Here is a 16127-nt window from a genome sequence, read left to right on the forward strand (position 1 = left end):
CTGTTACTTACAGCTCTTAGAAACTTCTAATGTACAACATGAAAACAACTTGTGATAACGAACTGAGTACCACTGAGTGTCATCTGTAGCAACAGTTACTCGAAAGCAATAACATGTGGCAGTACATAAAGCCCACTTTTCAATGTAAGGACACAGCCATGTAAATCGTATTATTATGGAAGAATTTGAGGTTTTTTTTTCCTTTTTTGATTTCCTGCACTCACAGGATGTTTAAAAATCAGATCATTTTTGCAACTTAGATTGCCCAAGACTTTTAGTCTTATCTACCCCCCAAGGGACAAAATGAATACACTGACATGGTAGATCATAACTAATAACACTTCTAAATGTAGAAGCCAGATGATTTTATAAAAATCTTGTGTGTGTAAGGCATTAGTCAAAATATAATTGGGAAGGGTGCAACACTGGTGAGAATCTGTTAAGAGACTAGTTACATGAAAAGTTCCACCACGACAAAACTCATGTGTGTACAAGGTAGTCCATTTAATTAAATAAAATCATTCCTTTAAAAACCGTCAACAAGTTATTTTTAAGTGAAAACAGCAAATGCCACCAAGCACAGCAATTCTGACACTCCTGGCCTCCCACAACATTCACTTCTCCGTCCACTCAAAACACACGCCTGGCAAATCGTCACGATAAAATACCATCCCTCGATCATGTATTCTCGCCATTTCGTCAAGTCCCTCTAACACGTTAGTAACTTCTGCAGAGATTACAACGACCCTCACACAGCGTCTTCTTTAAAAATAAAAAATCATAGCTTCATAAGTAGGTCATGCCCGTGCGAACTCTTGTACCCTTTCCATATACCAGACCTACTGCCCCATCCGTAATGTCACGTCCTCACTTGCTTTTACTGTTCGTGGTTAATGTCACATCTCACACTTACAATTTCAAAGGAGGTTGTGAGCCCCACACGCTTCACAAGCCTGCCCATGCGTCAACCCCCTCAGACACTATAGTTTAGCCAACGCCACTCTACAAGCTAGATTGTAGGTTAATAATATTTTTTTAAAAATCAAAACAAATTTTTGGAAAGCTTTAGGGGTCATGATGCACTCTCGCCTCACTCTAGTCATGTGACAATCCCTAGTCACCCCCTTCCAACACATATTTCCAATAAGTTAAGTCATTCCATATCCACAACAGGCCCGGATCTAGCTGGTGGGCTAGGCCTACTCAAACATGACCTTTGGCCCTCCCAGTAATAGCAAAAGAGGCCACAGAGAAAGCATCTGTTAGGTGCTTCCTCCATATCGGCAAATGTGATTTTAAGTTTTTTTGTTTACTTTAATTAATTATCAGGCAGGGGTCAATGAGAATACATTCTATAGTGCATTGTTTTAATAATAGCTGTTTTACTTGTGAACTGATAGCGAGAAAGAGATTTCCTATTTTTCTACAGTCCGAGACAAAATTCTGGGCATAGCCCGTAACAAGAAAAGAGCCCAGCGGCGACCTTAACTCGTGTCTGAGGCAAGCTGCAGTGAGGAGTGTGTGTTGGGAAAGTGAAGATAGGGGTTTACCTGCCAATGATGCAGCAGGTGCAGTGGCACGCAGATATAAATTCCTGGAACCGGGCCTGATCTCCAATTGTGTACATGTCTTTCTAAGGGCCCAGTCCTCCCAGTACAGTATACGCTCTCCTGGAAGAATAACTTACTCCTATACTCAAGCCCCTCATCGTAAACGGGTCCCGAACTATTCGCTCGCCTCCCGCGCATTACATATTCCCTTTCAATGTGTTTATAGCGTCAGAAACCGCTCTCCTGTAAATTTGTCTCTTTTCTGTCTGAAGACAAGACTGCAGAGTGTTATATGCTGACATATGCTTTCTGTGGGTCTCTCTTACAGGCTGTCTTACCTGCAGAGGATACCACTACTCACCAGAATACCACGTTGGCTCCCACACACAGCAACGCGCTATGTCCACGTTTCTCCCACAGCAACAGGGCCTGAAGGTAACTGAGCGCCGGTTCGTAGGGCTCCAATGCTGCACGTAGCTGCTCCTGCAAGATCCACACCCGGTGTTTTCGCTCAAGGCCAGGGACAGGCTCACCCTGCTCCGCTGTCGCCATCTTACGGCTCCTCAGCCTCAAGTAATGACGTCACCGACAGAAGGCATCGACGTCACCTATGGCACAGTGACGCCATCGCGCATGATAGAGCAAATCAGTCGATGGAGAATGAGACGATAAAAAAAAACAGATGAATTCAAACTACGATCACCCGCGAAGAGAAACGTAGCGCACCCACAGCACAATAACCTCGCTCACCGGGTATCCAGGTGCTGCCTCAGCGCCTGTCCCTCACATTGTATTCCGCTAGAGCTCTGACACACACGCCCCCACCCCCTGCACCACACCTGCTGCTACTGTCACTGTAACGCATGCGCAGTTGTCTATGAGGCCGTTGCAGATTGAAAACAAGAGCGGAGGAAAGGAAAAACGGACTACCGTGGCCACAGTATGGAAGAACTACAGAAGCAGAAGACAGACTTGCAGCACTACCGTAGAAAGAAAAGACAGACGAGAATGGTGTCAGAATATTTCAATGGCAATGACAGAAATAATTCAAAAGTTTATGCTGTAAGGCTGCTACCGCGCTAGGCGTAAAGAACATGATATCCCGATGCATAAAATATGGGAAATTATGAAACACCCACAGCACTAAAGAGTAGCTGAAAGTAAACGGCGGTATGCTTGTGTATTTCTTTAATGGCGTCGTCCGTCGGCCGTACAGCTTGTGTGAGCCTGCGCGCCGGCTGTAGGCGGGGCGTTTGTCTGTCTTTTTCAGCTGTTTGGTAGTGCGCGCCCTGTCTGGTTGTGAAGCGGGAGCGAAGGCTTCTGCTAGCAACAGCCATGCCCCGGGAAATCATCACCCTGCAGCTGGGCCAGTGCGGGAACCAAAGTAAGAGATGGAGGGGTAGCATAGGGTGAGACCTGCTTCAGCGGAGGAGGAACGCTGCGTGTGCGCGGATGTATGGCTGTTTACCGCTGAGGGGATGTTGTGGGGCGCAAAACGTCTTCACATGGAAGAGGCTAATTCAATTGCTTTACCACTCATTAGACCTGTAGGCAGACTTTGTTCTAGGAATTTGCGCCTGGATGGGCAACGGGTACGTTCGGGTGGGCCAGTGTGTGCCCAATTTTTGTCAATTTCAGGAGGCAGTCTACAAGCCCAAGATTTAAAATATATATTTTTCCTAACGGACATACAGTGCATCTAGAGTATTATTTGAGAGTAAGAGCTGATGTCCACATTCAGCAACCCCAACCTTCATAATTCCCAGCAGTCTAGGCTTCAACACAAGCAGCTGGATTCCATGCAGCTTGTAATAGTTCAAGCTTAAGCAGATGCCCCTTTCCGCACCTAAGCCTTGACGTTTGCTATTAGGAAGCCTGGCTGCTTACTCCTTGCAATTTTTCCAACACCTATGTCTTTGCATACTGTGAACTTTGTAGCTGTTTATTTTCACATCAGTAATTCTTTTTGTGGTGTACTTTCATTGATTAAAAAAAGTTTAAAAAACAGCAACACTTTTGGGGGAAAAACACTGTGTTGTTGACAACTGAGAGCAGTTTTTTGGTAACTGCACGCAAACAGGTAACCTTCTGGGGCTGTATCACACAGTGTGCCCCAGTTACAGAAGGGGCAGCAGATGCTTGCGCAGCCCCTTCTGTAATACTGGTAGCGCTTGCACAAATGTATAGAAAGTGCTATATTCAGAGATTGTTCCCTCATTTACATGGAGCGTGACCCCACACAAACGAGGGAATAATTTTGCCTCTTAGCCCACCCATATTATGGGTAAGGGCACAGAAGCAAACAGGCACATAGCGTGGGAAACAAAAGCTATCATCCAGACTAACCGATTACTCCAGCGTGGTTGGGTTTTGTTTCAGTCTGGACTGAATGCTCCATAAAGTGCATTTGCTTCTCTTGGGTCATGTCATGTTATGTTGGTTTGTAAAGTTCACTCTTACCCAGGGTATCCTGGCACTGAGCAGGTGTGAGATAGCCAAGCCTTTGGTCTAATGTGGTTACTCGAAAAGCCAGGTCTTCAGCTTCTTGTGAAATTTAAGAAGTGAGGAGGAGGCCCTGTTGTGTAACAGCACCTCATTTCACGCTTTAGGGGTGATGCAGGAGAAGGCTCAACCACTGGATCTGGTGTTTCATATGTGTGGGATGTGTACAGATAGGAGTCTTGCCAAGTTGAGGTGTCTGGAAGGTTTGTGAAAGCAGATGGTATTGCCGAGGTATACTGGGCCAAAGTGCCTTAAAAAGTTTTGGTAAGGAGTTTGAAATGTATTCATTTGGGTATGGATGGCTAGTGTAGGTCCTTGAGGTGAGATGTGTAAGTGTCGTTAGAGGTTGCAAGTGATTCTGGATGTTCTGCAGCCTCCTAATGTGATGCTGCTTTATCCGGCATAGAGGGTGTTCTTGTAGTCTAAGTTGCTATTGTGAGTGATGATTTTCCACATTTTTACTGGGAGCCATTTGAAAATCTCAGCATCTGCAGTATGCAGAAGCATAAAGCAATGTGGGCATCGACTTGGGCTGCAATGTTGAGTTTGCAGTCGGGGCTGATTCGAAGATTCTTGAGTTGGCCTATTTAGTTCTGAGGTGAGTCTAGATAATTAGCATTAATTCCACCATATGTATATCATCCCACATTGCATAACCCCAGGTAGCCCTTTATTGAACTGAATTATGATCAGTCCCATTGCGAGTAGATGTGGTGAGACCACGAGTATCACCTTGGACACTGAAATTATGCAGTAGGTGAGGACCAAAAAATGCAGCAGCATTGACTGAATTATGCAGCAAGAAAAGAAAAATTGTGTGGAGTACTACAGCAGCATTTTGTGATTACTTCATTATTTTGTCACTTGTTTTTTTATGCATTAACAGTGTTTGCGCCTGTGTTGAACCTTGTTACCACAGAGTGTAACAACCAAGTATATCAATAAGCAACTGAAATGTGAACAGCCAACCTTTGGAAAATATCTTCAACTGATCTGCAACATGCATAGCAGCATTTTGTCTTACCGTTTGGTCCATTTAAAATAGAATTTTTTTTTAAACCTGCAGATTATGCGGCAGATGATGGATTATGTGACAAATTTGGCAAATCCATAATTTTGCGGAAATCACCACAGCCATAAAACTGCACAATTCCTGTGGTGGTGACTGTAACCTGGCAATGTACAGTGTACTGTAAAAAGATATTAGATCATGAGATGCTCATATTTGTAATTCTACCATAAATTTACACGTAACGTAAGTTTGCTATTTTTTGATATTCCTAAACTACAAGTTTAATTGTACAAGTAGTAATTTTATGACTGTAGAGATTCCGCACTTATGGCAGAGACTCCGCAGGGCTCTCGAAATCATAAAAATGTTATTAGACCTGCAGGTCGAGTAACTTAAATAATCGACTTGACCCAACTGTAATGTACTTGACCCGTAAATGGGTCTCAAATTGTGTGATCCTAGGCAAATAGTTAAGTCGCCTTTTTCTTAGTTCTCACATATGATTGCACCTTCAAATATGTGAGCTCAGCATTTCTGCAGTACCAAAAAAAAAACTCTTTTTTTTATTTAGTAGACTAAAATTTGCTGCATGCATCATAAGAATCTAGCCCACATGCCCATGAGATCTAGCCCACATAACCTAGGACTTCTTTTAGTTTACTAACAACATTGCCATCAGGGCAGGAGTGTTTCTCAGTTTGTTTAAACACTCAGGGGCATATGTATACACCATTTGCGCCAATTCGGCGCAAAACGAACTACATATTTATATTTTGACCTTAGACTCGTCTAACATCAAAATATTAGAGTTTGCACCATTTTTTTTAGATGCACGAACCTACTTTGCGTCAATGAGATGCAAGATGGACAGTCCCATCTAAAAAATGGTGCTAGCCCCATATTTATCCCCCCCTGTGCTAAAATGACGCACGGGTGGGAGGAGGAGCTAAATAATGGTGCAAAGCTTCTTTTGCACCATTATTTAACACCTGGGTCCGACAAGGCGTTAGGGGACCAGTGGACCCATTTCCATGGTTGAACACCATGGAATGGGTCCACAGGTGCCCTCGTCAAGCCCCAGAGGCACCCACACCAGAGGGACACAAGAGGATGGGGGATCCCATCCCCTGCAGTCAGAAGGAAAACTGATTGTAAGAAAAACTGACTTTTTACCTCTGTCTGTGAACACAGAGCAAATGTGACATAAGAATAAGATTTAAAGGCATCTTTTATTGCCCCTCCACTTTTCAACTGAACAGAACACCTGTTCAGTGTCAACTTGCCAGAAGTGTCATAAGTATTAAAAATAGCTCAACCTGATCAAATAAGACTGGTCGAGTGGATTTTTTGAGCCCTGCTCCACACATAAAAAGTTGGACCTGTCCTATCTTTTTATGTGCAGAATCCTTCACCCTGACTGCAGCATCTTTGAAGTCATAAAATTACTGTCAGTAAAAGTACACTTGTAGTTCTTGAATACAAAATAATAGTAAACTTACACAAAAGTGTAAGTTTACCTTTGTGAGCCAGGCTCTTACTCTTTTAGGTATTGAAATTCTACATTAGTTTTTAGGGGACACTTACAATTTCCTCGCCCTGGAGGCTGCTCATCTAAGGAGGCAGGTGCTGCTACTATGTGAATAGTATAATGCATGCTCCATCCTACAGTATATTACTGCATGCATCTTACACAAACTAAAATAGATAAACACTCTCCGAACCCCCACACAGGCCATAATTAAGGTGCAGAAGGCCGTTCAAAGGTCTGGGCCCTGGTGTCACTGTACCTGGTGCATCATTGGCAGGTAAGCCTCTGTCTCCACTCTCCCAACTAGAGATGGGTACCTACTGAAACCTAGATCCAGGCTTGAACCTGAAGCATGGCTCTGGCTCAGCTTGAGGTCCTGTTGGACCTTCAAGTCCATAATGAGCCAGGCTTTTATGTACCTTCTACCTGCCACCCTCAATCTACCTGGATGTGGTGTTACGGCGAGAGCTTCCAACTTTGAGCAAGCTAGGTTCAAGCCTCAACACTGGCTCAACATCCTGTGATCCTGAGCAAACCACCAGTGCCTAAAATACATTGATGTGACCCTGTGTAATGTAACTGGTGTTCATATAAAGGGCTTCAGTACCTCCAAGTAGAGTTGCACCATATAAATACTGCAGAAAACAGGTCAAAGAGATAAAAAGAAAGACAAATAGATAGCCATTTAGTGACTGTTTTGTACAACGTGAAAACATAAAACTTGGGGAAAACTGCAGCTTCCCTGTTGAAATTGTGTGATCTTGGGCAAATATTTTAGTTCAGCAACACTTATTTTTCTTCATATTTGCGGCTGAAAGCACATTCAAATACATGAATCAGAAAACCAACTATATAAAAACCTACTGTGTTTGATTTCATAGACTAATGTTGCTCTGCAATAATCTGGGTCACATACATGGATCATGTGACAACTGTCTTGCCTGTTGGTTCACTAATGGCATTGTTACCAGTTTGAGAACGGGGCAGGAATTACTTTAAGCACATGTTTAAAAAGTATCACTTTGAATAAGTACTTTTCAGTGCTGAACTATGTTGTGACATATTAATTTCAAAGCCTTCATGTGTTAAAGAAATACAATTTTTTGAATTTTGAAGAGAATTTACCTTGTTTTACCTGAAGTTTGTTGTATGTTTTACATAGTAAACATTTTCAGGACTCAGCTAATGCATGTGCTTTAAGAGCCAAGCCAGACCCTTAACTTGGCTCTGTCGTAGCTCTCCATGTTAAATTTGTTGGCTCACCTACCTCTACCCCCAAATCAGAGAGCTCAATTGCAGTTTTAAAGACTGAAAACAACATTACAGCGTTATGATGTTGATAGAGGAAGCACTTAACAGGTGCCTTCTCCGTGGCCTCTTCTGCCGTGACTGGGTGGTACAAAGGTCATGTTTGGGTGGGCCTGGCCCACCCTGCCCCCTGCTAGAACCGGGCCTGCCTGTGGGTAATGTAAGAATTAATAACCTTCTCACTATGCTCACCTTATGGAACAGGCCATTGTTACCTGAGGATTTGTGGTTCAAGTTGACGTTCGATAAGGAGGTTTATAAGATGTAAAGGAAGTGGAGTATACTCAGGAACGTTATGTGACCAAAACGGGGTAGGAGTTTTTTGTTTTAAACTACTAATTAACGTCATGTTTACATCTCATCTTTTGAGTGACGTCATACGACCCCTGGTCAATTGTTCGTATCTTAATAAATCCCATTACATGCGCTGGAACCTCTATCAGAGGCAAGCACTGTATTCAAATGTCATCATGAGAAACAAATATATGAGTGAATTTTTGATCACTCTTAATAGTTCTAATATTGCTATTACATATCATAATTTATAAACATACTTGCACATGGCATTTATTAACTCTAGCCACATGTAGTCCGTGTCTTTCAGAACTTCCTTTAGCTATCTTCTTATTGGTCAGTAGTTCTGTTCCTCCCGAAGAAGATGGCTTTAACCTCTCCACATGTTCATTTTGTAATCCGCAGGCTACCACCTAAATTCGTATGCTAAGTAAGCGAAGGGTGGCAACCCTTATGGTCGTTTGTGAGGGGCGCAGTTTAGGTTAGGGAGGTGTGGTACTATGTTCTTATGGCCAGTGGTTCCCAACCTGTGGTCCGGGGACCTCTGGGGGTCCGCGAAGCCTTCTCAGGGGGTCCGCGAGAGCCTAGAAAATTAACAAATATTGACAAATTAGGTCCCCAGCTTCCAGTAATGACTCAGGCGGGGGTCCCCGGATTCCCATTAATGTTAAAGTGGGGGTCCACAGAAACCAAAAGGTTGGGAACCACTGCTTATGGCACTTGTCACATTTGCTGATTTGTCTTGCTGTATGTTTATTTCCATTGTTGATTCCACGTTATGTTTCCTGCCCTGCTAGTGATCTAAATTACTGTGAGGGTCAGTTGTTCTGAAACATCAGGAAGTGACGTCGTTGGCTTCCTTATACATAGCTGCAATAAAGCTTGCTGAGTTTCTCTTCAGTGTCTTGCCTCGTCCTTACCACATTTTGGTTACGAGGAGCATGTTCGACACCCTGGAGCCCACAGACGTCCGCCCTGCTGCATTTATGAAAGCTCACCTGTGCTGGGGTGGTCATTTAGTACTTGAATTCAGGCAATCATACCAAAAGGATTTGTGGCGGTTAATGTAGTTGTTTCTGGAACTGGCTGAAACTCTGTGCCGTTATTTGGAGGGTGTTGCCTCGATATGGATTGTGTTTGCGCTCAGGCACAGTGCTAGCTCCTGGGCCCTGTTGTGCGCTGTCTGATTGTCCACATGAGGAACTCTCCGTGAGTGATTTCATTGAAACGCAATATACACTGAGATACTGTTGATATGTGATGTCATTGTGCAACGTTCAGGGTGATGTCACAGGATCCGGAGGTGTTGAAGGCTTATCACTAGCAATGTGGTCGCACATCTGAATGCCTCTCAGAGATTAGCTGTTATCTCACATTATTGTTACTCTTGGAGATACTATTTATCTTATCTTTTTGCAAGAAGACACAGCAATAATTATTTGAAGTGCACTGAAGTAACTTTCATTTATTTATTTACATTTTAAAATAAAATTTCTTTGTTTTTCTGGATTTCTTTCATTAATATCTTTGTGGGCGCACCTCATGGCATCAAATTCACAGCTAGTACTGATTGTACCTCATTATACAAAATCCAGGACTTCCAACATCATGGAAACTGTGATTTCACACCTTTTGAAAACTATTTTGCTGTATTTTGTCACTCATTTTGAGCCCAAAAGGAAATAGGTTGTTCTTTTTAGTCATTTGGGAGAGTTAGACCAAAAGATCTTTGACAGTTTACAGGTGGTGGATGCCCCACTGGGATGTTGCGATACCTGGAATGAATAGTCAGAGGCTGTTGCAAGACTTTCTAACAGATTCTCAGATGAGCCCAGTCTTTTGCTTTAGAGATAGTCTTTTCAGATTTAATCAAAGTGCTGAGGAAAGTGTAGAGGAGTATATTTCTGTACTAAGATTATTAGCATCAACCTGCAATTTTGGCATCTCTCTCTATGGTTTTATCAGGGATCAGTTTGTTTACAGCTGTTAGTAAAAAAAAAAAAAATACAGGAACATATACTTAGCTGTAGTGGAACAACTTTATTTTTAGTCCCTGACATGGTCAAAATCATTGTACAATCTATTATATCTAGCAGGAGAATAGCTTCAAAAACTGGTGAACAAATGGTTTCCACTAAAAAATTTGTTTCAGAAGTAGATTCTGACAAAAGGAACTAAATTTGGTCAGAAGAGTTTTATATACAAGTTTGTTTTTGATGTGGATCTAAGGCACATATTAGTAATAATTTGGTGTGTCCTGCCGTTAACAAATGGTGTAACAAAGTGTGGAAGACATTTGCAGGACCTGGAGGATGCCAGTCAATGTCAACAATTTTGAACTGGATCATAATTAATTTGTCAGTGACATATCCATAGTGGTGCTCGCGATTGAGCCTGGTGTTGGCAACGTTGGAAAAGCTAAAATCCCTTGGTGTGACGTAGTAATAGGTGATAAGAACTAGTAGGAGGTCTGACTCAGGAGCGCTTGTTACCATTATTTCAGATTCTTTTTATTTTAACGGATGGAACAAAACTCTTCTGCGCAAAACAAAAATCCATCCCAAGACATTTGGAGAACAAGATATTGATATGTTGGTTTATTTTGTAAACCCAGTGACTTGCTTAGAAAGACCTATCATTACCAAGATTTATGTGGTCATCAAGTGTATAAATATTGTTGGATGGCAAGATCTGGCCAGGCTTGGGTTAATGCTTGTTCCGGTCTTACATAACCCAGTTTTAGTGTCTGATATACCCATGTCATGGGTTGAGAGTGATGATGACCTGAGTGTGGAAAGGGTTATAGGGACTCTTTCTAAGACTTTTTTTTTTTTTTAAATAGGAACCATCTCTGGGTTTGAAATGTGATTAAACTCAAAATGACAGCTGTCCCTGTTGTCCATAAAGTTATAGCTGCCTCACTTAGTGTTAGACCAGAACTTAAACAAGCATTTGCAATGCAACGGGTCTCATTTGCTCGAGTTAGAGCTATTAGCGTTGTAACAGGACTTTTCTTGCCGCATAAATTGAAAGAAAAATAACGAGCGCTATGCAAAATCCAGCACGATCGCGCTGCATGGTAAATAAAAAGATAAAGTAGTGCAGAAACCAGGCTGAAAACATGGAGCCTTGTATGTTTTCAGTACTTGGCCCGTGCGCTCGAGGAGGGCTAACCACCAGAAAAGGCACAACGTATGCATGTCTTTCACTAATGAAATCAAGTGGATTTTAAAAGGCAAGCCCACAAACCAATAAAAGTGACAGGCGTGACGTGGTTAAAAGCCCAAAGAGAGATTACAACAGGGACGGAGCACTTGTGCACTCCACCCTAAAAAGTCAGCTACGTAACTGCATGTTGATGCCACATAAAGTGTTACCGAACAGTCCCTAGATAGTTAAATGTGAGCAGAATCTCAGTCCATAAACCTTGCTTGAGGCATTTTAAAATAGTCCCCAGCAGTACTGCGAGCTTTCAACCTACAACCCAGCAAATACTCCTCATGTACCTAGTACCACAGTCGCGCACAAAACAGCATGACTTGACTGTCTCCAAAAAGCACCTGCTGTACAGTATCAAAACCATCCTAACCAGAACCTACAAGTCCACCAAATCATGTAGCCAGTGCCTGGCTATTTTTATACATAGACCAGAAAGGCAGTTATGTAGGGGGTGCAGCTGAAAACATCTTAAACAGGTACTCTGCAGTGGTTTACAAAAATACTCTAGTGGCATTTATGGAAAATGAGGGGCTAAAATGATGTGCCAAGCCCAGGGCCCTGATAGCCCTGCCCCACTGAAAAATAATGCTCAATATTCTGGTGACAAAGGGTGGGTGGTGAAAACACATACTTTATTCAAAAATACAATAAGTGTCTTGGACGAACGGCATAAGTCATGCGTGTAAGAACCCCCCTTCCCCTCCCCAAACCTTTTTAAGCACAAAATCTGTTCCTCTTACCCAAGGCTGAAGGAGGCTGAACGATATCACATGATTCCCCAGCACTGCAGCTGCTTGCATTTGCAAACACTGTTTGTAAGTAACCTGGCCCCAGAATACTTTTACACCACGCCCCAATGGTCGCAACTCCTTTATTTGTGAGAGTCCTAGTCTGTGTTTATCATTGAATATGTTAACTGAGCAGTATCACAGAACTTCACATCATTAACCTTTCTGTAGCCTAATGAAGGGCAAATATGCATCGCTTTTGTGCTTGGAAATTGGATAGTGTACACAAACACAAAACAAACATGCATTTGACAGCAATTTAGACTGTCTGAAGATACACCCAGCACATTTTGTGTACTCTCTCAGTCCTCTTTAAAATATAATCCCAGTACCTGCATGAAAATAGTGCCCTTCTAATCTGTTTCCTAGCTCAGTTACTCATTTATATGTGGAAATCATACATGTGGTATGCAAAAAGTAAAATAAACCAAAACGTTCTCTTTACAAGTTACGTTAATTTGTTGTTTATGTAATATAAGCCCCACTTATTTTACCTGAGGAATATTACCACAGAATGACATTACTTGTTGTGACATTATTTCCCGTGATGCCATTGTAATTTGTATGTGCCAATTACTTTCCCCTCTATTTTTCTTAAGAGTTGTGATCTGCATGGAGGTATCACTGGTAAGACCTATGGTGGAGAATAGCTCCATCCAATGTTTATACCACTCCCAGTACGGAGGTGCACAGTGTGGAACAGCCTTAGCTGACTGACGCTGCACTGATCAGTTCTTAAGCTGATTCTAGTTACTTTAACTGTGGCATAAGTGATTTTGAATAGAGGGTGGCACATGACCAGTGAAAGAAATGAGGTATCCTAGGATTTAACAAGAATCCCCTGTGAAATTAATGGACACCAACAAAAAATAGCATTAGAAACCAGTTCCACTGAAACCGTGATCACGCACAAGATCGCCACGGATAAGCTTGGCGTGAACATAAATTGCACGCTGCCTCATCATGCGTGGAGCTCACAACTGACGAAACACAGGAATAGAAGGAGATTACCTGGCAACTAGCGTGTAAAACCCGCCGTGCCCACGCCCACCTAGAACCGGCAGGGCCAGTCTATTATCTTCCTACTTTCTCTTGCAGCAGGTAAGCAGGCGTTGCACAGAGCAGCCGAAACAGGCTACTGTGGCCCATGCCACTAGCCCCGTAAAGTGAAGGCCATTCACCGTCAATGCCTTACCTGTGGACCCGATGCATCCTCCTCCCAGCCTAGCACTCAAAACACAAGCATTTGCAATGCAGAGGGTCTTGCGTTTGCTCGAGTAACAGCTATTAGCATTGTAAACTCCTAACCGGACTTTTCTTGCCACGTAAATTGAAAATTTAAAGTAAAACAGTTTCACATAACTAATTGGACTTTTCTTGCCATATAAACTGAAAAGTAAAAGTTTCACATAAGCCAGCCGGCATCAGCGCAAAGCAAACACACAAAGGGAAATAAAAGTTTGCTCGCAGTGAAACCTCTCAGCAAAAGTGCAATTATCCATGTAACGGCAAAGTGCAATTACATATGTAACAGGATCGATGTCATGCAAAGCGCTAGACTACTGGCCAGCGAGATCACGCTGCAAAATAAAGAGGAAAAAATAGTCCAGAAACCAGACTGAAAACATCAAGCCTCGTATGTTTTCATTAGTTGGTTGGTGCGCTCGAGGAGGGATAAACACCGGAAAAGGCATGACATATGCATGCCTTTCACTAATGAAGGCAAGCGGATTTTAAAAGGCAGCCCACGAACCAATGAAAGTGACTGACGTGACATGGGCGTGATTTGAAGCCCAAAGAGAGATTACAACAGGGGACGGAGCACTTTGCGCTCACCCCTAAAAACTGTTGGATAAACTATGTTCGGAAGGAGTTATGCAGTCGGTTAGCCCAGTGGTTACGGTAAGAGGAAAAACACAGGTGCGATCAGTTTGTCTGGACCTGCACACCTTAAGCGAATACATTGTTCTTGACTGTCATCCTTTACCAAAGGTAAATGAATTACTGGCCAACCTGGGAAAGTCTAAATTTATTTTCCTTGTTGGATCTCAGATCAGTGTACCATCAGAATTCACTTGCTGTAGAATTCAAGGATTTAACAATCTTTCACACCTTTTGGCTTGCACATGCTGGTTTGGTTGGCTTCTGCAGCAAGCGTGTTTCAGAAATTTATGGACACCATTTGTTGGATAACCCTGGTGTGCTGGCTTTCCAAGATGATTGTCTGATTTCAGACAAATACTTTTGAAACTCCCTTGAGTGTGGTTCCTTCACCAGGGGGTCCACGGAATAAAGCAGCACTTGATTTTACTGGACCTTTTGAGTTATTGCCTGCAAGTAAAAAAATATATTAAGGTCTCAATGGACTATTTTTCAAAGTGGGTCTCTTTTGACTTTACTGACTGACCTAAGAATCTTAAGGGGGGGTCTCACCAATTCAAGAGATGGTCTTAATATTGAGGAGAGAGTCATGAGTAAACAATCAGCCACAAACTCTAGTTTTTAGCACATACATGTCGCAGAGAATTGTGATTTGGAGATTGGGTTCTTATTAAAAAAAAAAAAAAAAAATAGGATTAAAAAAGGAGAATTTAAGCTTATTACTAGAGTAACCAATTTTTCTAAAATTACAGTGTTATTGGAGGGAAAGGGTTGGTGAAATATGAGAAGCCTTGTAAGGTTTCTCCTTAGCAAGCCAAGAAAATTCTGATTGCAAAGAAAAATGGTGATTCTTATCTTGATAGTTCATGGTGGGCAGGTGGTGATGTTGGTCTACAGTGTACCATTTCATCTTTTAGGACTAGGGATTTGTTGAAAAGTTCACTTTGCTTTGGTGGGAGAAGTGATGGTTTGAGTGGCTCTGGAGTTATAAATGTATCATCTTCTGCTTTTACATCAGCCGGTGTCTCTTCAAGAAGTAATTCTTCTGATTTTTTTTTTTTTTTTTTTTTTTTTTTTTTTTTTTTTCCCCATGCAAGGATTTTCAGAAGAACTTATGCAGAACCGCCTGCAATGTTTACATTCATATGATGTTTAAAGATTGCTATTTGCAGTAATTATTTTGTCATGTGTTCCTGTGGGTGTTTTCAATGCATATACTTCTTTTTTTCTCTGTATGTTTTTGCCTTTTGTGAAAAGTTTTTTTTTTTTTTTTTTCTTATTTTTTTTCATAAGGGAATAAGGTGATGTGGTACTATGTTCTTATAGCACCTGTCACATATGCTGATTGGTCTCGCTGTATGTTTATTTCCAGTGCTGAGTCCATGTTCTATTTCTTGCCCTGCTAGTGTTCTGAATGATTTAGTCAGATGTTCTGAGCATACAGAGAAACAACAGCTGTGTGACTGAAAGGGAGTTTGACATTCAGTAAAAAAGGAATCGTCATTTTAATTTATGGCAGTGAGGTAGAGTTGTCTAGTGTAGCAATGGTCATTGAACCATATGCTAATCTAAAATAGGTGGAATAAAATCTTTGGATGTGGAATATGTGGGCATTTAGTGCTATTCAGTGGAAAAAAAACAAAGGTAATTGGGTTTGAGGTGGGAATGTAAGGGGATTGTACGCTGGTGGGCTCCCTCTCCCAGGCAGTGTTAAAGGCTTTCTAGTTTTGTGGTGCCCCTGTGTCTTTTTGGAATGGTACTTGACCGGATGAATTTTAACTGCTATTTTCTGTTGGAAATGGGCAGTCACCAGAAACAAGTTTCAGCATTGCACAGAAATACCAGTACTGGCTCTACTAACTGACGGTGAACACATCGTACTTCTGAGTTACGTAAAATATTATGTTTTACAGTTATCGCAGTGCAGTGGGCATCATATGCTACTACAGTAGGAGTGTGCTCCCCTCCCCCAGGTATTGCAATACAGTGAGGACCAAATGCTACTATGGTAGTAGTGTGCTTCTTCTACATTCTCGAGCTGCTAT

General features: G+C 42.1%; 2 protein-coding genes across 4 annotated transcripts in view; one reads left to right on the plus strand and one right to left on the minus strand.

Annotated features, from left to right (window-relative positions):
- Window positions 1-2745, minus strand: part of RETREG3 (reticulophagy regulator family member 3) — a 227730-nt gene extending 224985 nt beyond the window's left edge. Inside the window, exons 1-2 of one of the 3 annotated variants that reach the window (XM_069237719.1) lie at window positions 2690-2745; window positions 1912-2158 (exon numbers count right to left, since the gene is read on the minus strand). In XM_069237719.1, coding sequence (XP_069093820.1) covers window positions 1912-2102 — 191 coding nt within the window. In that variant the 5' untranslated portion in view covers window positions 2103-2158; window positions 2690-2745. Of the gene's footprint in view, window positions 1-1911; window positions 2408-2689 lie in introns of those variants that run through there. The other 2 variants (XM_069237717.1, XM_069237716.1) reach the window with 2 other exon arrangements.
- Window positions 2746-2784: 39 nt separating this feature from the next.
- Window positions 2785-16127, plus strand: part of TUBG1 (tubulin gamma 1) — a 102333-nt gene continuing 88990 nt past the window's right edge. Inside the window, exon 1 of the mRNA XM_069237715.1 lies at window positions 2785-2934. Coding sequence (XP_069093816.1) covers window positions 2886-2934 — 49 coding nt within the window. The 5' untranslated portion in view covers window positions 2785-2885. The remainder of the gene's footprint in view (window positions 2935-16127) is intronic.

The sequence above is a fragment of the Pleurodeles waltl genome, chromosome 6 (genome assembly GCF_031143425.1).
Source record: "Pleurodeles waltl isolate 20211129_DDA chromosome 6, aPleWal1.hap1.20221129, whole genome shotgun sequence".
Lineage (NCBI taxonomy): Eukaryota > Metazoa > Chordata > Amphibia > Caudata > Salamandridae > Pleurodeles > Pleurodeles waltl.